Below are 22,308 nucleotides of genomic sequence, written 5' to 3'. Positions count from 1 at the left end.
ATATTATATAATATTGCATAATTTACAAACAAGGATAAATTACTCAGACATTCATGCATGTTGACCGCACTAATTTAAATATATTATGCTGTCTATTCGGTGCCTTTTTCTCTTACAACAGTCAGTCTTCCTAATCTTAAGATAAAACTACACTGGTGGTAAATACTGTAAATACTACATCCTTAATTTTTTTTTTCCTTTTTCATATTTAAAGGGGGCTTTCTTTAAACAAACTTGTACCCTGTCTATTATTCAAGCTAAGTTTTCTAATTAAACCGTGTTAAATGGTGTAAAACAAACAATATGGCAGTGTTTGCACCATTGGAAAATATCAACACAAATGGAATATTTCTTTAAACGAATTCAAATAAAATTAGAAACACTCACCCAAAATTTGTCATTTTTATTTACAACTATGTACAAAATAGATATTTGTTTATTATTTTTTTCATAAATAAAATCTAAAAATTATTGTTTACTGAAATGTAAACTATAATAACAAAATTAAAAATTAAAATAATTCTTTTTCTAAGCCATTTGGGGAAAGGAAATTTAAATATTTGTTTTAAGTGTCAACAACACTGCTTACAATTAATAAAAATATAGTAATTTTTCTTTTAAATGTCGTGTGTAATATTCATAGGGAAAAGGTAAAAAATCGAAATGTTGGACAACATTGAGGTGAAACCTGTGAGCAAAAATCTGCACGAATGACCCCACGTTACATTAATTGGATGGGAGAAAAATCACATCGCACATTAATAATATTATTAGTATTTAATCCACTGAAAAATTTGTAATGTATAATTTATCCATTATAAATATAAATTTAGTTTATATGGAATGAACTGTATGAAAAAAATTATAAAAAAAATTCAAATAGTTTAATATTTAGATTAATCTTTTGTAAACCCCAACTTGAACTGTTAAACCCCAAATTGAAATGTTTTGATAAATGTTAACACTAGTTATACAACTTTCAAATTTAATTAATTTTGCCCAAATTAATTATTTATATTTTAACGACCTTTTATTATAACTGACACTTTTTATTATACCAGGTAGAATTTATTTTAACGGCTTTGTAATTTAATTTATTCAGTCGACATCCACAGCATCCTACTTTCCATTTTCAGTCTGTCACCTCAACATTTTCAAGGAAATATGAAGAGAAAAGGCGAATTAAAACACGAATGGTCATATATCAGATGTATCAAAAACTGAAAATTAATACACTCTTGATTGAGATCAAATTATCTTACTTCCTTAGCCTAGACTTACTTATAAAAAGTACTTAGTAAATACTTATAAAATTAAAATTATCCCAAATAGTTTTCTGACAGTGGCATGATAAAGTACAACTAATATCTTCAGAGTAATAATAATTACAATATGTTTGTTACAAATGTTAATAGTACATTTTTCTGAGCACAGTGTAAAATTTTTTCTCTTTTTTAAACAATTTGATGTTAATGATATGCAAAATAGTTCATTACATATTTAAAATATTAATGTTCATAAATATTAGAATCATTTTATAAAGTCATTGTGATATAACATTTAGAAATAACACCAATATTGAGAAAAATAGTTTTAAGACAAAACAAACATTAATAATTACAATTTGTAAATATTTAATTTCTAATCAATTAATATATCTTTCTTTAATTAAAGACACCTATATCATCTTAAGATACGCTGAACAACAGATTTTAAATTTTATTTAAGTTAAAACACTAAACATTTAGAAAAAGTATGGACAATTGTTTTAATAATAAGTGCAAATAAAATTTCAAAAGACAGAACCACGAAAACATCATAATGGAAAATTTCGGTTCTGATGCACATTGAGACTATCAATTAATGACAACACATTAAAGGATTGGTGAATAGACTTCAAAACATCAGTTATATCACAATAGTCCTTTGTTATTATAAAGAAAATTGCCGTACGCCCTTCTTAGGAATCCTCAATGTCTGAAGGAAGATCGAGAGCAGTGTGAAGCGTCACGGTAACTCCACGATTTACACTTACAGCAGGGTAAAACACTCCGTAAAGGTTGTGAAATGCAATGGGTCCCTAAAACAAGGCAGATTAATAATTTTTACAAACATTAGTATTGGCTTTATTTATTTATTTGTACAAGGGTTCGCAACAACAGATGTCATATGAACCCTCAGGGAGCCGATGTATTTGCTTTATTTAACATCAATTCTCTATTTACACGTTTAAAAAAGCGTATAATTTTAATTATTTTTTCAGCCATTAGTCTGTGAGTTGTTGAATACATACTGAACAGGCACTGGGTCCATCTACACTGGTGGGTTTTTGATGGTACTCAAACACGTTTGGCTTTGTGCTATCTTCAGTGAGGAACTGTCTTGTTTTGAATTAAATAATTATTCACATTTTTAAGATATACAGTGCAAAGCTGAAACTTGTTTTACTGACATTAAAAACCCATGAGTGTAGATGGTGAATATAGTGCCATTCCAACAGGATGAAGTTGTCAATACTTATTAAATTAATTAATTGATTAATATTTAATTTAGTCATTATTGTTTACACAATCTGAAAATGTATTAGTTAAGCTATTTTTATTCACCAATTTCTACCGAGATCTCTTATTTTTACAAGGTGTTTTGGGAATTTAACATTGAGGAAAAACATAGAATTTTTTATTATTTAGTGGTTTTTATTGCAGTAATGTTCAGACTTCTAGGAAAATTTGTGATGGTGATGAAGTGTGAAAAGCACTTCCAATTCGATTCCCTCTTAAAACAATGGAAACAATCAATTTTTAAAATGATTGATAACTTAGGATGAAAACATGTTCCACGAAGAAAATCCTAGGCAAAACAGTGATCCACTAATAACAACTCCAAAAGCTGGATTACATCCCAAGAAGATAATGCTGTCCATTTGGTTGGATTGGAAGAGGCAGTTTTTTTAATATCTTCTACCACTTAACCCTTAATCTATCGTGTATACTTCACACATTTTTGTTCGTTTTTAACAAGGTTTTTCAGCAGAGATCATATCAACCCTCGGGGGTGCAGGTGTTTTTGAAAAATTGTTTTTTTAAGTATGTCCAGTTCGAATGCAGGTTGCTGGATTCGAACCCAGGACCTTTACCTTACAGTGATGAATGCCGTGTCAACGCCTAAACTGTTGAGGCTATCTACTACACACAATGGGAGCAATTAAAGTTAGCAATGGACCAAAAATGGCTGGCAGTTTTCTACCCCATGTGCATTTGCAGACTACCAGAAGGGGACTTGGTTGGATATGATATCATCCTACCATTGGGCTACCCGACCAATCGTATTCACCTGGCATTGCCCCTTCAGATTTTCATTTATTCTGGGTTTTGTAAAACTCTATTAATAGGGAAACATTTATTTTACTTGAGTACTGCAGAAAACACCAAAAACTTCATTGTTAAAAAAAAATCCTGAGTTTAAAAAGTTATTTTAGAACCCAATATTTTCAAATTATAAAATATACTAAATTTAGCAAACGATTAATAATCAAAATAATATTGTTTGAAACTTACGTGAGGTTCTTCATTGACATAAAAACTGACTTGGTGCCTATTGAGATCGAGAAGGACGCCCACTGTCGACCCTTGCTGAATACCTCCTTCACATCGTTGCCCATGCATGTTCGCATGGACAAACCAAGACCTCTGCCTGTCTATGTACATGCCCCAACCTTTTTCATCTTTGCCTGTTAAAAAATAATCAAAAGTGAAATTTGTCCAATGATTCGATTGTACTAAATGGTACCTAGCATTTGATCCTTGCTCACGTCTATCCTTGCAATTCCGAAACTCGGATCAGTATCTGTGTTGTATCTGTCAATTGTGAACTCCCAGTAGTGAACCCCTCGAGAGAAACCGACGCTCCCGAGTGCCACTCTGTGCTCGTAACCCTCGCAGGCTGATACACTGCAATTATCCTCAGAGAATCTCAATTCCATCCCACTTAATCCGGGATCAAATGTAAACCAGGCAACTAAACAAAACATTAAAAAATTCAATTAAATTGAACATGAAATTTTTTTAAATTAATTATCTTTACATTATCTTTACCTTCTGCAGTTTGTAGACCAATAAGTTCACTATATTCACCTTCTCCCGTACTATTGAATGCCTTTACCCTGGCATTATAGGTAGAATTAAAATGTAGCCCATCTACAGTACAAATAGTTTCCTTGCCACAATAAACCTCCTGAAAATCGTATAAATTTTTAATAAAGAAATAAATCTTTTTGTTTTGTTTTTATTAAATAAATAATTCAACAGAAATATGGATTACATACTCGGAATTCTCCACCATTCCCATCGTCCAATTCAAGTACGTAACCTTCTACGTATGAAGTCGGCGGAGGCTGCCAGGCTACAGTTACACTGTTGTTTTCTGCACTGCATTCTTCGGGAATTACAACTGGAGCATTTGGAGCTGAAATTCAAAAACCATTTATTAAGAATAAATCATGTGAAACAATTTTTGCAATAAAATAAAAAATAAACAATCCATAAAAACAAAACTTAATATATCCAGAAAATACAAGATAAAACTGAATATTTGAATTGATAAAACAAATTATTTCATTGCAAGTAATCTATTTTTTTGCCTTACAAGGGGGCTACAGATCACCAACTTTAATGAATTTGTAAAGCAGGCTGCCAGTAAAGCAGGCCAAAAAAGGGGTTTTTGAAAAACCATTTCTGATTCGTTTTAAGCACTTTTTAAAACCTTTTAAATTTTCACACCCCACAAAAAAGGGTTGTTTTTTAAACTTTAACGTGTTTTTTGGACAATCCAACAATATTTTTTTCTCTCAAATTTTTCGCCTTCCGATTTTTTTTTCGAAAATTACCGAAATTGTGATAACTTAAAAACGTCTCCACTGATCCATAGGAAAATATGGAGGATTAAAGTAAAGACACAAACCTTACCTCTACAGATTAATAAGCACCGAATATTTGGGGAGTTTCGCTTAAAATAACAATAAAAACCTAAGCTAGAAGATATAGCGTGAAAGATGAAATCTTCCGCTTTTCAATTTTTATATAAACGACCAATTTGGAAAAAATTACCTCCCGGAAATCCAAGCACAAAAACGTATATTTTTTGTTTGCTATAAAAATTTGTATCTAAGGTTTTTAAAGCGTACTTAACAACAAATACAAACTGATTTTTTCAAAAACAAATTTTGTTGTCTATTTTACTGAAAACGTTTTTTGAAATTTGTAACTTTTTACGTATTGTATTTAACCTCATTTAATACTGCATATTGTCTTCTTCTTCCACGTAAAAATACAAATCTACTATAATAATCTATTATAATATATAATAACACTGAAATGCATGCACAACAAAGGCATAAAACCAAATTTTTAAAATATATTTAAATTACATAAAACTTCTTTCTAAGCTCCTATGGCCAATATTGGCAGGAACGTCTAATATTTTTCGACCAAGCATCATCAAAGCAAATTCTGTTTTCCCAAGTCTGCTTGTTAGATACACTAATATCCAATGAAAGCCGTACAATAATAAACATAAAACATGAAATATTTTCATATTTTAATGAAACTATATTATTTGTTCAAATCGTTGATTTCCACCAGAGGATGATCGAGATATACAGAAAACATGCAAATGACTAACTACTTACTATAAATCATACCTGCTGGAATTCTTTCCTCTCCATCTTTTGCAGCTTTAAAATTATTTAACAAATTAATCAGTGAATAAAGGTTCAGACAATTTTGAAAAAATAAATTTGAAAGGAATTGGAATATTATTTTGTTTTTTATAGACTACAGGAAAACAAATAAACTATTCTGAATTTTAATTGCTTAGCCACGTGTTGTAATAATAAATGTAAGAAAACTAAAAACTTAATTCGATATTAAATAAAAAAATTTATAACATTAAAATAAATAGTGACCCCAGGGTGAGCAAAATAAACATTCAGTGAAAGAGAATCGTTTATCAAAAGATTTATCAGACGCGTGTGAAACAGAGAAACTAAGAAAAAAAAGGTTATCGATATATTGTTTAACAGTAATATATTAACCAAAAGTTCGCAACAACAGAAATCATATCAACCCTCAGGGTGCCGGTGTTTTTGAAAAAAAAAGCCCATTTGTAAGTATGTCGGGTTGGAATGCAGGGCCGCTGGATTCGAACCCGGGACCTTGGTGTTGACCGCCATGCCAACCGTTGCGGCCACCGATGCTCTAGTTCAATGCTGGACAAATTTTTAATTTAAATGAAGCAGCTTCACAAAGGGAAAAGGTTAAGAAAAACAAATTTTTAATAAAGAACTCGTAAAAATAAAGGCTTCACTGACATTAAATTTTTTATTTCTAGTCCGATTTCTCTGTAGTGGAACGAATTCGGTACTAATAACTGAGTATAAATCAAGATCGTAAATAAGCTCGAAAAAGATTTAATGACTTTTTCCTTCTTATATAGGTCAGGAGTTCAAAAGAAGTAAAACTTTATTAACTTGGGCCGGAACTCGGTTCAAGCAAATAAAAACGGAGAAAAGTTAACTGACACTCGGGAGTGTAACGCGAAAATCTTCCAAATTAAAATTATATGTTACATTTGATGAGTTTCTCGGATTTTACAAAGGTGAACACGGCAGTTTTTTAAATTTGGGGATTTAAAATAACCGTTTATGTCGTTTAAAAATACTTACGTCTCATTTGTATGAAATTGAGTTGTTCAATGGCCTTTGCGAGCGGCTTCTGGTCTAACGTTAAATCGCAATAAGGCGAGACTCTTGGACAAGCCAGGTTCGGATCTTGATACCAGACCATGTCTTCGTTCGCCACCCTGCTGATCAGCATTGTCCCGATCTGAAATATATATTTAAAAAAAATGTACAATAGAACTGCTTAAGATTTAATTCCAGCGAGGTGGTGATATGGAAAATAAGTTAGGGGAATTTTTTCAAAAGCAGTGATTCAGCATTCGTGACGGGTTTAATAAACGAAGGAAATCATTCCACCTGCATTATTAAGTCCGGAAAGGAAGGATATTAAATAATTGTAAATGGTTTTGGGCTTTGTGTTTCTTCTTTCTCGGCTGGTGCCATTGAGACGGTCTAATTTCTTCTTTATTAATGTCCCAGATTTCTCTATTTATCTCGAAGAAAACTTGAGTGGGACATTAAATTAACAAAATTAGAATGAGCTAAAAGTTTATTTAAACAGTTGTCTTATATCAATTATATTTTCTGTCTAAGGTTGAGATGAAAAAAACAGTGTAACGGGCGGGATTCGAACCCACGAACCACTTAAGCTATCGTGACACTGGATTTTCCATCTCAACCAAGACTTTAGATAGAAAGTATAATTAGATGAAATAATTAATATGGTCAATTATGACTGCTAAACATATATGGAGCTGTCTTATAATTGACTTCCAATAATTATCTTAATAAATTCCATAGTGAAATGATTAAGTTTTATACTTTAACTTATGTCCTCCCTTATGTACAGGTTGGATCGCAATGATATGCAAAATATTTTGGTGATAGGAGACTGTAAATTGACTAGAATACCTCAAAAACATTTATTCTAAATCCCTCTGTCAAGAAGATAAATATTTTAATGTGTGGCCAAATAAAAAATAAAAAAAATTGTATTTATTTACATTGTACAAATTATTGTACAACATTGTATTTACATTGCATTTACATTGTATAAATTCACTTTTTCCACATCCTACATGTATTTATTAAATGTAAACAATGTTTATAAATCCCAGGCCCAGAAGATGATCTCAATAAAGATCGAAACGTTGGCACGATAAAGAAAATGTTTTTCTGAAACCTACATCACACCAGACCGCATCTCACGATTTTCGAATAACAATATTTTAATTTTTTTTGGATAAAACGGACTTGTCAAACAAAAAAACATTTTCTTCGTTACCCGTCCAATTTTCCTAAAAAGGCGAGTTCATTTTTAAAATTTACGTTAAACTGTCTAAAAAATTCAGTGACATCCCGGAACCGTTTCAGCACGACTGATAGCCGTTTCGCTGTCACAAACCTGTCAAATTTAAACATTGGAAGATCTTCGAATAATTTCAAAAATTCACCACGACAATTCCTCCGTAGGGAATGGAAAATTTCACAAAAACTGCTTCTTTTAATAAGCTTTCGAATGGTATGGTTGGTTGATGATGTTGATGAAAGGAGACTATGAAGTGGAGGTTTATGTACCCCAAGCAGTGCAGCCTTCTGTATTCAACTTTCCTAGTTAATTTATTTTACCCTGTCGATTCGATCCTTCTTTTAAAGAATCAAGGTCATTGACTGTCGTTACAATTATTTTCCCCGGCTTTTCTTTATATCCAGGTTATGTCTCCATTGAGCAGTTGCTTCACATCCGCAGATCAAGGATGGTTGTTTCTTCCTACTCGTTCAATAATTTTTAAATGGTATCATTATTGAATATACCCATGTTGTGTAGATTTTTTCTCAGATGTTAGTGACCGGTAAATCGTCTCGTCACTCCTCTCAGTTTAACATCCTCTAACTGTAGCAGTTAGTTTGCCAGTCTTGGCGAGGGTTGTTTTAGCATAACTTTACTGTGTCTGGCGCCCTTAGAGTTTATAAATTACTTAATCTTTATGTAAAGTATTGGTTGAGATAAAAAAGTTGGTGTCCGAGTGGATCGAAGTCAGGATAGTTCAAGTAGTACAGCAGCGGCGTATTTAGCGGAAGGTCGTGGGTTCGAATACTGCTCGTGACACTGACTTTTTTATCTCAACCAATACATTACATAAAGATTAAGTAAATGAATATGGAATAAAGTTGTGAAAGGTTGAAGGAATTTAAACATATCTATAATACAACTGAGAATCAGACTTTTGACAATAGAAATGGTCAAATTTAGTCAAATGTGATATGAAGGATAACTTCCTTAGATAGTGACGGTCTGTCTGGAAAACACCATATAAATACACATATAAATATTCCATGTATCGCTATTTGTAGATTGTTTGATTACTGTCAATCCAACCAAAATAATGGTCCTGACGTTACTATTACTCGTGTTTTCTGATCTGCTGCAATAATTTCGTCATTCCGTATTTACTTTTTTTTTCAACTTGAAAATGATACGAGCTCTACTTGGACGCTACAGAGCGTAATCAAGGCATAATCGCTTTGTCCATGTTTCTTCACCCGTGTCATCTTACTCGGACACAATGAAAACAATGATTAATGAGGTCCGGAGAGATTTTCTGCTCACGTTAAAGCCATGTATGTAGTCATTACAATTACAAGTTAGTAAGGAAAACAGAATATAAATGAAATTATTAACTGAGCAGAGTAGAAAATAATTATATGAGGTGATTACTTAAATAAGTAGCCTGAATTGTTTTTGGGGATGAAATTCTTCTTATTTTTTTTCATTTATAACGTCCCAGATTTAACTTATTTGTTGTTAATATCAATTTATTAATATACACAAAATACTCTAGGAATATTTTAAATTTAATGTCTGCGTCACTTTTTACTAGTAAACAGGTATGTGTGTTTTGCATGATTTTACTTCTTACCTGGAGGAAAGCCGACGAATCGTTCTCTTTGAGTGCCTCGATGCAGAAATGCATGAGAGCAGTTGTATGCTGAAGTTTGCCAGTGCATGCTGCCACTTGATCCTTCAGGGCTCGCACCTTCCCGTCTTTTTCCTGGCGGACGTATTCGACAAGTTGGAGTTTGCGGGCTTCCAGGGCGGATATGAGCTCGTCGCATTCTTGGATAACTATCTCTTCGAACTCGTTGCAGTGTTCCTGGTATGATTAAATATGCATTAGAACATGTATGAATATCACACGAAAAAAGCTTGGGAATAAACAAAATATGAAATTTATGTTTATTTTTTATTAGACGTTACGACCTAGAAAATGTTTGAAATTGCTATTGCTAAATAATATATTGTTTATTAAGAAACACTTTACGTTAATAGGCATTTTGGCATAAGAAGGGACGGAAGAATTTAAATTGTCTATTTGGACTGCTCAAAAACCGGATTTTAGTAATCACCAGCCAATGAAATCTGAAACCTTTTGTATATATAATTATTACAATCAGAAACATTACTTATAACATGCAATGAGTTAAATTTAGAAATGACATGGATCATGTGTATGAGAGGAGTTAACAACCATTGTGGTTCTCCCAGCGAGGCTATTTCCTCTAGAAAATAAGGGTGGTTTCTATTGGATAAGTATTGGGCAACTCGATTGGGGTGAGAGAAGAGCTCAGTGTAGAAGCTGGAAAAAGGTTTTGGGAATTATATTTTTCCACTAAAGGGATTTTGAGATCGTTGTGAAGGGTGTTGATTTTTTTTTGTGAGGTAGTATGGTATGGTAGAAAAGGATATTAGGAAGCAGGATTTGTACTCCCCAGGCACTGCAGTCTTCTGGCTTATTGTACCTTCCTAGTTCCTTAGTTCAGGCAATAGACTCAAACCTTCTTCTTAGAAGTATCAGGTCAATGACTGTTGCTGCTGCAATTTGATTCCCTAAGTTTTTTCCGTACGTTAGGTTAAACCTCCATTGAGCTGTTGCTTCGCCTTCGAAGATGATATGGGTGGCTGTTTCCTCTTCCTCGTTACATAATCTGCAAATGGGATCATCGCTGTATATACCCCTTGTTGTGTAGATGTTTTCTCAGATGCCAGTGACTGGTTAGTCGTCCTACCCGTCCTCTGAGTTTGGCCCCCTCCAAGTGCAGTAGTGTTTTTGCCAATCTCGGTGAGGGTTGTTTCATCATAAGTCTATTATGTCATGTACCGCTAAAGTTTATCCACTTCTCCTTTTGTTTTGCTTGGATCCATTCTGCGATGGAGGATTCTATATTTGTGAAGAATAGGTTCGGGACCTAAGTATGGTCTTGCAGATCCTCCTTTGGCCAGTCTGTCTGCTTTCTCGTTACCCAAAATTCTTCTGTGCCCTGGCACCAAAGATATCATCAGGTTGTTGTGTTTCCCCAGGTTTAGGAAATTTTCGATACATTCACTGACTAATTTTGATGTGATTCTTTTACATGCTAATGCTTTAATGGCTGTTTGGCTATCTGATCTTATGAGGATTTTTTTGTCAGTGTAACCTCTTTTAAGATTTTCCAGGGCACAAGCATTGATGGCATGTAATTCCGCTTGAAAGACCGAAGTGCACTTCCCTAATGAGTTTGATTGCTCTTGTTTTGGGCTTGTGCAGAAAACGCCTGATCCGGTTCCTTCGTTTGTTTTGGAGCCATCTGTGTACTATATCATTGTATCTGATACTCTCCTGTGTTCTTCCTCTCCTTTAAAGTCCATTGAGACTTTATAGGAAATTGAGAAGATCCGTTTCCGGGATCATTTGTGAGGTAGTAAAGAGCATTGGCTATAATTCTGAGGACTTTGAATTCGAAAGACTGTAGTCGTTGTATATTGGAAGGTTTGACGGTGCCCCACAGTTATAGTCCGAACGTCCAGATAGGTTTTAGAATTGTTTGTAGATTGTCAGTTTTTCGTTGAAACATTAGATTTGCGCAACAATAGTCCGAAACGTTGGTTTATTGCCTGTCGCTTTAGTCGTGTTGTTTCCAGGTTAGTCTTGAGTAGGTAGCGGACAGCAGTGATTAACAACTTTAAAACGAAAATAATTATATTTACTTCAGAATCTGATAAGAACGGTCAATATTGTTGCACAGCGTTCAACAAATTTGGTGACATTTATTTCTGTAATGTTAAGGAGCAAATGCTTGAGACGATATAAGAACATATAGAAGAGATAGCAGGGCGTTTCGATAAAAATTATACAATATGCTCTTGAGTTTATCGAAATTATTGACCTCAAACAATAACGAACCATTATTAGATGAGCTAAATAATATTTCAATATTCATTTCTAGAATAGGGTCGTCTAAACTTTCACGTTTAATCGAAGGGGAACAGGATTTTGCATAATAGTTAAGTTTGAAGGAGTTTCTTCCTCTATGTGGTTCAAACTGAAAATTCAATTTGCATTTTAACATAAAATCTTTATTGATTTAATGATAAATTGAACAGAATTTTGAAAGATTTACTTTCATTAAGCTGTTATTTACGGTTGAGATAAAGATTTCTTATTTTACTTTTTCACTCGCCAGGTTGGCAGAACTATTGACTCCTATGTCCATACTCAAAAAATCGATAGATTGTGTGAAGTTTTAAAAGAAAAAATGTCAAAAAGTAACAAGATCTAGCGGAACAAATTGATGCAAGGAGACTGCCACTCACTCGCGATAACCTGGCTCTCCACAACTGTTATTTATCCGATAAAAATTCTGTTATAAAGTACAGACAATATGCTGATTAAAGTACGTTAAGTTTTTAACTTTTAATCCATCCTGCATATTATTTTCTTGCGTAACTGAATAAGTCCAAAAACATATCTGTTCAGGATTGCAATTTTAAAGTTTACGCCTTTGTATATTTGGGATATAATCCAGTAGATACTTTGGATAAAATCATCCAGTAGAATTATGAATTTTGTAACAGGGAAAACTGACATGTTTAACAGGATTTAATTTTTAACAGGAAGATTAATTTCTGGAGAAAAAAACTGTCCTCGGCGCTTACAGCCCAAAAGTAACTATTTTTTATTCGATAAAAATTCTTCATTAGGAGTGTTAAAGAGTGTTTAAAACTATTTTTTTTTACTTTTTATCGACCCTGCTTATAATTTTCTTGCGTAACCGGTTAAGTCCAAAAACATATCTGTACAGGATTGTAATTTTAAAGTTTAAGCCTTTACGTATGTTGTATAAAATCCAGAAGAGTTATAAATTTTGCAACGAAGAAAGGACATGTGGAGAAAAAAAACTGTCCCCGGCGGATTCAGTCCAAAAGAAACTATTTTTTATTCTATAAAAATTCTTCATTGGGAGTGTTAAAGAGTGTCTAAATCAAAGGTTTTTTTACTATTTATCGATCCTGCATATAATTTTCTTGCGTAACGGCTTAAGTCCAAAAATATATCTGTTCAGGATTGCAATTTTAAAGTTTACGTCTTTGTATATTTGGGATATAATCCAGTAGAATTATTAATTTTTAACAGGAAGATTAATTTCTGAAGAAAAAAAACTGTCCTCGGCGGTTACAGCCCAAAAATAACTATTTTTTATTCGATAAAAATTCTTCATTGGGAGTGTTAAAGAGTGTCTAAAACAAAGATTGTTTGTTTACTTTTTATCGATCCTGCATATTATTTTCTTGTGAAACTGGATAAGTCCAAAAACATAAGTTTACTCAACATAAGTTCATATCTGTACAGCATTGCAATTTTAAAGTTTACGCCTTTGTATATTTGAGATATAATCCAGTATAATTATAAATTTTGTAAATGGAAGAAAGGACCTGTGGAGAAAAGAAAAAACTGTCCACGGTAGATTCAACCCAAAAATAACTAGTTTTTTATTCGATAAAAAGTCTTCAATTTTATTTCGTAACTGGGTAACAAAAACACAACTTTTCAAGTATTGCGATTTTAAATTTTAGACTTTTGGTACGAATACAATATTTGAATTAACCTTTTCCTCCCAATTACGAGATGATCATTTCATCATCATACACAGGCATGAAGGGCTAAATACTTAAGTACTGAAGTGTGCACTTCTCATTTTGCCAAAATTAGACTCATCCAGTTTTGATCCGACAGTGCAGATACAACTTAAAACCCTCAAAAACATGCACGACAAAGACGGAAAATTATTATAAAAAATTACTTGAATTGTTTCTCAAAGGTTCCCAGGACCAATTGGGCAAGAAAGCCACGTGTCTAATATTTCTCGACCTATTATAACAAAAACAAAAAAGGTTCAATGAAGACAGTGATCTCCTGTACATAGTCACCCCTTTTAAGATTTAAATGCCTTAAGTAAGTAATGATTGATTAATTTACTATGTCTGCCTCCCACATTAGCTAGTCCAGTCCAGTATTACTGACTTTAGTAGGTTCCTTTAAAAAAAAAAATAAGCAACTAGAGAGAAAAAAAAGGCAACTGAAAAGAATAATCATACCTTAATAACTCTGTAATCGTACACAATTATCCCACGTTTGAGTTAAAATTTGAGACAATTTTAATAGAATGAATCTTTATAATAATTTTAGTCGCTTAACATTAGGAGTGACAGCACAGATAAAGGTTAATCACATATGAGAGAGTTGCCCTTAATAATTATTTAATGGTGACAACAGTTCATCAACTGGTTAAACCAAACTTCACTTACTAGATTATCAGTTATGCAATGACATGACGCGATTATTATACCACAGAAATGGCCTATCTAGTTTGACATACTTGAAAATGAATGACACCCATTATATTAAAATGAACAAAAAATTTTTTTTTTTAATACAAATATATTTAAAGAAATATTGTGTACAATTGAACTTTTTAGCCCCGTGTAGACATTTGGGTGTCCTTTATACGTCCCACTAAGATGTTTATCTTGTAGGAAATTACAAATTACATTTTTTTTGTTATTAAAGATACTCAATGCTGTTTTTAATCTTCGCCGAGATAAACATGGTAATGTACAAACTCGGCCCGTCTTAGAAATTCCGAGTTAAATAGCGAAGACAAGCTGAGATAACTAGTGAATAAATGCTTACCCCGATTTTATCCGTCATCCCTTTCAGCCTTTGTATGAATTCCGTCGTGGACCTCGCCTTCTCGGAGAGTTGCTGAAGATTCTGAGATAATTCAGTCTGAAAATGAAAAGAGAAACAACAATTAAAACTCGCTTGGAATATAAGGAGAGAAGCAGTATGACTATTACCCTATTAAAGCCGTATTCAATTCATTAACAAACAAAGAAGTTAAGCATGTTTACTGAAGTTTGATTAAATTAAATAAAGTTTCACTAACTAACTGAAAACTTCAATCCAATTAGTCCAATTTCTATTTAGACAATAAAACACATTATTTTGTTAATTTTCCTACAGTAGGCCATTTCATCTTTAAAGAGCAATATTTAGACTATAAACAATTCTTTTATAATAAAGAGAATTTCAACTATATTTAGCTATTATTATATAATATCAAATCTTGACAATTTATTGCTACTGACGTCGAACATTTTCATTTTTTTTTTTTCAATTAATTAATCTTTAAGTGAGGTATTGATTTAGATAAAAAAGTCAGCTTCACGAGCTAAATTCGAACCCACGACCTTCGGCTGAATACGCCGCTGCTCTACTGCACTATCGAGACTTCGATCCATTCGGATCCGCTCGTGACACTGACTTTTTATCTCAGCCAATACCTCACTTAAAGTTTAATTCATTGAAAAGAATTTATTTGGTCAATCGGACCACGAAACCTAATCGATTTAATAAGCAAAATGAAGTAGCTCTCCGTGCCATTTGTCGCCGAGAATCAAATAGATTACACGACAATTGAAAAAGGACAAAACGGAGGGAAAATTCGAAAGGTTGGGGAGGGATGGGATATTAGTGTCCGAGTGGATCGAAGTCAGGATAACTCAAGTGGTAGAGCAGCGGCGTATTTAGCCAAGGTCGTGGGCTAGAATCCCGCTCGTGACAATGACTTTTTATCTCAACCAAGACCTCACTTAAACATTAATTAATTGAAAAGAATTTATTTGGTCAATCGGACCACGAAACCTAATCCATTTTCATCATCTTTTTTAAAATTTATTTGTTATCTATACATGATAGTATACTGTACAAATATGTACACATTATTAATATATCACACAGCACAACACTAGAACTAATGGCAGCACTGCAACGGTGCTCAAGAACATAGTCACTGCTGGTCAGTGTGTGTCAAGGGGTCAAGGAGGTCGTGAGGCTATCGTCGGTTGAGACGTGGTATGCAGTCAGGATGGGAACGAGTGGAGAGGGCTCGAACAGTATGGTTAGGATGGATCGAAAGGCTGGTGTGGAAGGGTTGGAATTTTGACCGGATTAGTCCGTTGACAAAAGGAATGCTGAGTTCTGTGTGGATAGTGAGGTTAGTGATATAATAAGGTGCTTTGACAATTTGTCTAAGGATTTAAGATTCGAAGGACTGGATGCGCTGGATATCGAAAGGCTTGACAGTACCCCACAGTCGTATGTCCATATTGGGCTTAGTAAAGTCTTGTACAGTGTTAGCTTTGTCTTAATTTCAAAGTCGATTCTTAGAAGTCTTCGTAGTAGTCCAAGGCTTGTATTAAGTTGTTTTTTAAGTCTTGTGTGGGGATTCCACGTCAGTCTGCTGTCGAGATATAGTCCCAGGTATTTGACTTTAGTGGAAATTTAAAAACCCCTTTGTTGTTGATGTACAACTGAGGGCATGACTGCTTTTTCAGCATAAAAGAACACTGAGTGCATTTTTCTTCGTTCATTCTTGCCCTTCATTATTTACACCAGTTTTCGATAAGCTCAAGGTGTTTCTGGATGTTGGAGGTAGCTTGGACAGGATTCTAGTTAGATAATAGTATTGCAGTATCGTCCGCGTAGGTGGTGATAATAGTGTCAGGATGTATTGGTAGGTCAGCAGTATAATTGATGTATAGGATAGGACCTTGCGGTACACCGGCCTGTATCTGTTTGACTCCGAGAATTCATTGCCACACCTCACTTTGAAAGAGCGATCAGTTACGTAGGATTTCAATAAAAGGTAATAATGAAAGGGTAGGAAGCGCTAAAGTTTAAAAAGTATGCCTGGATGCCAGATCCTGTCGAAAGCTTGTGCTACGTCTAAGAACGCGCCCAGGCAATACACCTTTTTTTCTAGGGCCGATGGTTCATAATCTAACCGAAGATTCACGATAGCAGAAGACATGGAAAACTATAAGGTCATTTACATCGAAAAAACAGTTTTGTCGGGTAATAACACGGAGCTACTGACTGCCACTCAAGTCTGTACCTAGACAGCAGACATTGACGTGGAAACCCTACGGAAGGAAGAAAATAAACGGAAGTTAAACTTTTCCTATCATCAGCAGTTTATGTTTTTTAGATTTAGAATATTTCCCGCTATTTTTGTCAGGTTTAGTGATAATATATGTGCCTGAATTTCTTGTTTGTCGCCTTTCTCAAACTTAACTGACGGCTTGGACATCTACGAAGGGTTTTAGGACCGAAATCTAATTTGACCGTAAAAACTCAAACTCTATTGTCTCACTCCCTTGAGCAGGATTCGAACCCGGGACCTTTACATTACAATGATGAGCGCCTTGAGCAACGTCTAAAGCAGTGAGGCCACCGACCCCCACACAAAAAATTTTGGCAGGTTTCTCTTAACCTGGATCCAGGGGTGCAGTGATGTGACCGGATGGAAAAAAACACGCTCATATTTATAACATGTATTTTTATATTCTACAGGCTACAAATATATTATAAACGAATTCTCCGTTTTGTTAAATTAACTATTCGACTTAATTAATTTGTGTTAAGTTTAATTTGTGTTTCCGCAACGTTATTAGCATAAAACTATCCTTAGCAAGTTGACCCCTTAAATGATTAATGATGAACCCTGTTGATTAAACCGAACGCTTTCAAAATTATGATCAGCCTACAAAGCTAATTAAACGTTTTGAAGTTGACCGCTTATTAATGCTAAATACCTGTCGGTTCGATTATTTGTATACAATAAGAATTTTCGATATTAGAATTATATCAAGTTAATAGGGCATATAATTAATTATATATTTAAAAAATCAGGGATAAGGCAAATTTAAAAGATGGAAATAACGCTCAGTTCCTTCGTCAAGCTTTCGAGGATATCCAGTTCATCAGGGAATTGAAACTATTACTAATGATTTGAACAATTTATAAATACAATCGTCTATTCACAATCTTCAAAATTATGGCTTCAACCATATTAAATATAAAAGTTTTGATTTGAATATCTTTCACCCGTACATATAAAGAAATATAGTTAGCATGTCCCATGGCTTCGTATCAACAAGAAGGACTACAAACAAACTATACATAACCAAAAAAAAAAAACACTAAAGAATATTGATTTAAAAAAAAAATAAAATAACTTAAAACGAATTTAGAGAGAATTGACTTGATTTTTTTATTTTTCTGTTTATACTATGTGTGCATTTTTAGGATATTTTTGTCCTTTCTTACAAGACTCACACAAATTTTATCGAGTTACACTATGTATTTAATTTTACAAATGTACATATTAAACTAGTAAAAATTATATATTATGTACAACATTTTACATACATTTTAACAATTTACAATTTACTCAATAACAAAACTATGCAATTTTAAATCCCTCAAGTTCAATCAAACAACACAGTAGAAATAAATAAATAATAAAATTAGTCATTAACATCAAACGCATGTTTACACAACACGTATTTAAATTTCAATAGCTATTTAGTAAAACATCAATATTTTTTAATTCAGATGTTTCCTCCTATTGAGTTTTTTTGTTTTATATTTAAATTTGCAATTAAATTATTAAAACTTAAACGTTGCTTCAAGTATAAATGATTTGTTGAATGCTGATGTTTTATGTTTTGGCACCCTTAATCAGTTATTTTTACCCTTTACTGTTTGTGTGTGTGTGTGTGTGTGTGTGTGTGTGTGTGTGTGTGTGTGTGTGTGTGTGTGTGTGTGTGTGTGTGAGAGAGAGAGAGAGAGAGAGAGAGAATGCAAGGAAAGAAAGGAAGTGAGAAAAAAGAGGTACAGAAAGTGAGAGAGGGAATTAAAGAACAAATAACTGAAATAAAGAAAGAGAGAAAGAGTGAGAGAGTGAGAGGGGGGAGATAAAGGACAGGGGGAAGACAGGGGGGAAAGAGTAAGGAGGAAGGATGGGATGGGATGGGATGAGAGAGAGAGAGAGAGAGAGAGAGAGAGAGAGAGAGAGAGAGAGAGAGAGAGAGAGAGAGAGAGAGTAAGGAGGAAGGATGGGATGGGATGGAATGAGAGGGAGAGAGAGTAAGGAGGAAGGATGGGATGGGATGTGTGTGAGAGAGAGAGAGAGAAAGTAAGGAGGAAGGATGGTATGGGATGGAATGAGAGGGAGAGAGAGTAAGGAGGGAGGAAGGATGGGATGGGATGGGATGAGAGAGAGAGAACGAGAGAGTGTTACGATTTGTCAATTTAAGAATGATGACGTTGGCTCTGGCCACTAAGATGGCTTTACACCAGCTGGTCATTCGACAGATTTTCTCAGCGTTAGCCGGTGTTCCATAGTGTCAATTTGTAAGAGTTATTGTGTTATAAATATTGTAATTTTTGGTATATCCAAGTTTTGCCAATATATTTGTGGGGTTGTTTTCAGTAAATCATATTGTTTAATTATACTTGTTTGTGCATTTTTTCTTCTATTACGGATATATTATAAACCCCGTTCAATACGTCTCAATCTTATTTTCATTAAGACCAAATCTATCCGTAATAGGAGAGAGATAGAGAATGAGAAAAAATTGGAAACTGAGCAAAAATATGAAGAAAACCTTCTAAAAGGCTTGTAAGACAGAAGAAGGTTACTGAGACTAAACAAAAGTATTAAACTAAAGATCAACAGGCGAAGACAAATTTTGGCATAGATTAAAAAAATCCGAAAAACTTTGAGAGAAAGTCAGTAAATTAGATAAAACTTCTAAAATACTTAAGGAAAACAGATGATAAATAGTGAGTTCCCATGTACTCACCCATGTTACACACACCCCAGTTTAAATTGGTTGCGAAAACAGTTTATTAGTCTAAATTTAGTTTTGCCAGAATCAGCGATATGATACGAAAGACTTTTCCCGGTAGGTGGGTAGTATACAACGGTTCCTATTTTGGCTTGATTGACGAAGACCCTCGATCGTTTTTATCAAGCCAACCCAGTTTCCTCACACCCTCCACCAGCCGGGATCGTTCCGAGAACACACAAAGTCCTGAAATGGAACGCTTTCGGGACGGGGATGTTCCCGGAAGTTTGGAACTCAATCTCACCGTACGCCATGCAAGCGCCTCCAGCGTCCCCGCGCACGAATTGCGGCTTTGTACTTGTTTGGTTTGTGTTTAACTTCAAAGGAGATCGAATCCGGTTGTGTTCTGGACCCTCTGGTCTCTCGATCGATACTTCTCCTTTGTCACTTTAAACGAAAACTCTGATCCCTTGGAGGTGTTTAGGGATTCCGACCGTGAACGGGGCACATTCCTCAATCATTTCCATTTAATTCATTCCTCCCAGTTACAAAGCACTTGGCCGAATACGTCGAACACAGACGAAATGTTGCAAGCCGGATTAATTGCCTTATTTCTTCCTTTTGACAGTCTGAGGAAGAAAAGGAGGGCTTTTTGTTGTTTGATAAGAAGAATCAATATTAAGCCGCTACGATAAAGTTTGGTTCATACTTTCAATTATAGGGCCTTTTTTCACTAATTATTTTTTTTATTTTATGTACGAAATCTGTACCTGCATTTAGAGATAAACAAATGACATATATCTGTTGATTAACAAAACAGTTAGTAAAAAACTCATCATAATCATATATGTATACCCATACACATATACCAACATACATAATGTCAAAAATTAAAATGGGTGAAGGCTGAAAAAGCTAAGGCGCCCAATGACGATCTAGTGAAAGAACAAGAAGAAAGAAGAAGAATTAAGTAGATCCCTTGCCACTGGCGGGATTTTTTATGGAGCATATTTGTTGGACAAGTGGGCTAACGTGTATACTTGCGGAGTTATGGATTTTTGTGTAACAGAAAAGGACGAGTTCTTTGACAAAAGGAATTTGGAGGTTAAATTAAAAGTATTTTTAAGAAGTTACATTTAAAAATAAAATTTTCCTTTTAAATCAACGATATTCGTTTGACATCTATCCTGAGCTCCAATGCACCTAGTAAATAATGTCTTTCAATTAATTAATTATTTTATGTAAGGTATTGATTGAAATGAAAAGCTAGTGTCACGCGCGGGATTCGAACCCACGACCGTGACATAAATTAAACATTTATTTATTTTACGTAGTGTTCATTCAAATACATAGACAACTTTACACCACTTGCATTTGCTGGGAAGGCTAAGACCGTGAGATCATCGAGTTAATTAATTTTTTTTTGTGATGCTAGGTGAAAAATATTAAACTTATGTCCTAGCGTTTTGCCAATGTAGCCCTCCCCATTCAAAATTCTCGTTTTCGGCCTTTTTGTCCATGAATTTCAAATATTACATATATTTTTTCTTCTATATTTATCTTGTACCTTTCTCTTTCTAAATATCTCTCTCTACGTCTGCTTCTGTTTCTCTCTCTCTCTCTCTCTCTCTCTCTCTCTCTCTCTCTCAGAACTCTCTATTACAGTGTCAGATGAGGTGATGTAAATTTAAATAAATTTAAAATTTTATGTATGTAATCTATAACATTGTTAGTAAATTTATTTAATTATATGATTTCTTTCTTTATTGATTTATTACGGTTAATGAATGTACATTTTAATTTAGTTATTATTTCTGTTTCACATTCAGCTTATTTTTTTTTTAAATCGTGTGGGTTTCTTAGTGTCATAATTTGTTGAAGTTGTGAGGAGTGGTCAAGAATGAGGTAGTTTAGAAAAAACACATTTTTCATTTTTTTGGCGACGTTTGTGGACACAACTTTCACACAAAATCAATATGACACCACAAGAATAGCAGCACACATTATCCCCTAAGATGACCCGAATAAAGGTCTAAATGTCAGAACAAAATGAAAAAAGGTGTTTTTCTAAACTACCTCATTCTTGATCGCTCCTCATCGCTTTAACAATTTTTTAAAAGTAATTAAGGTTTTTAATTGAGATGAAAAGTCAATGGCACGAGCGGGATTCGAACCCACAATCTTCGGCTTGATACGCCGCTGCTCTACCACTTGGGACTAACTTCCCATCTCAACCGCACCTTTTGAATTTTCCCTCCGTTTTGTCCTTTTTCAATTGTCGTGTAATCTATATGATTCTCGGCGACAAATGACACGGAGAGCTACTTCATTTTGCTTATTAAATCGATTAGGTTTCGTAGTCGATTGACCAAATAAATTCTTTCCAATTAATTAAACTTTAGGTGAGGTATTGGCTGAGATAAAAAAGTCAGTGCCACGAACGGATCCGAGTGGATCGAGGTCACGATAGCTCAAGTGGTAGAGCAGCGGCGTATCTAGCCGAAGATCGTGGGTTCGAATCCCGCTCGTGCCATTGACTTTTTTATCTCAACTAAAAACCTTAATTAATGGTAATATATTAATTGGTCAAGCGGACCACGAAATTAGTGCATTTAAT

At 34.0% G+C, this 22,308-nt stretch overlaps 1 protein-coding gene across 2 annotated transcripts in view; it reads right to left on the bottom strand.

Annotated features, from left to right (window-relative positions):
- Positions 1-1,197: 1,197 nt before the first annotated feature.
- Positions 1,198-22,308, bottom strand: part of LOC106667735 (E3 ubiquitin-protein ligase TRIM9) — a 279,184-nt gene continuing 258,073 nt past the window's right edge. The window contains exons 2-10 of one of the 2 annotated variants that reach the window (XM_014395865.2): positions 14,686-14,781; positions 9,598-9,831; positions 6,722-6,881; positions 5,699-5,731; positions 4,325-4,464; positions 4,095-4,233; positions 3,790-4,017; positions 3,558-3,730; positions 1,198-2,080 (exon numbers count right to left, since the gene is read on the bottom strand). In XM_014395865.2, coding sequence (XP_014251351.1) covers positions 1,961-2,080; positions 3,558-3,730; positions 3,790-4,017; positions 4,095-4,233; positions 4,325-4,464; positions 5,699-5,731; positions 6,722-6,881; positions 9,598-9,831; positions 14,686-14,781 — 1,323 coding nt within the window. In that variant the 3' untranslated portion in view covers positions 1,198-1,960. The remainder of the gene's footprint in view (positions 2,081-3,557; positions 3,731-3,789; positions 4,018-4,094; positions 4,234-4,324; positions 4,465-5,698; positions 5,732-6,721; positions 6,882-9,597; positions 9,832-14,685; positions 14,782-22,308) is intronic. The other variant, XM_014395866.2, reaches the window with a different exon arrangement.

This window comes from Cimex lectularius, unplaced genomic scaffold (assembly GCF_000648675.2).
Source record: "Cimex lectularius strain Harlan isolate CLEC.00 unplaced genomic scaffold, Clec_2.1 scaffold101, whole genome shotgun sequence".
Lineage (NCBI taxonomy): Eukaryota > Metazoa > Arthropoda > Insecta > Hemiptera > Cimicidae > Cimex > Cimex lectularius.
The sequence above is the reverse complement of the archived record's forward strand: the minus strand, read 5'-3'. Positions and strand labels throughout refer to the sequence as shown.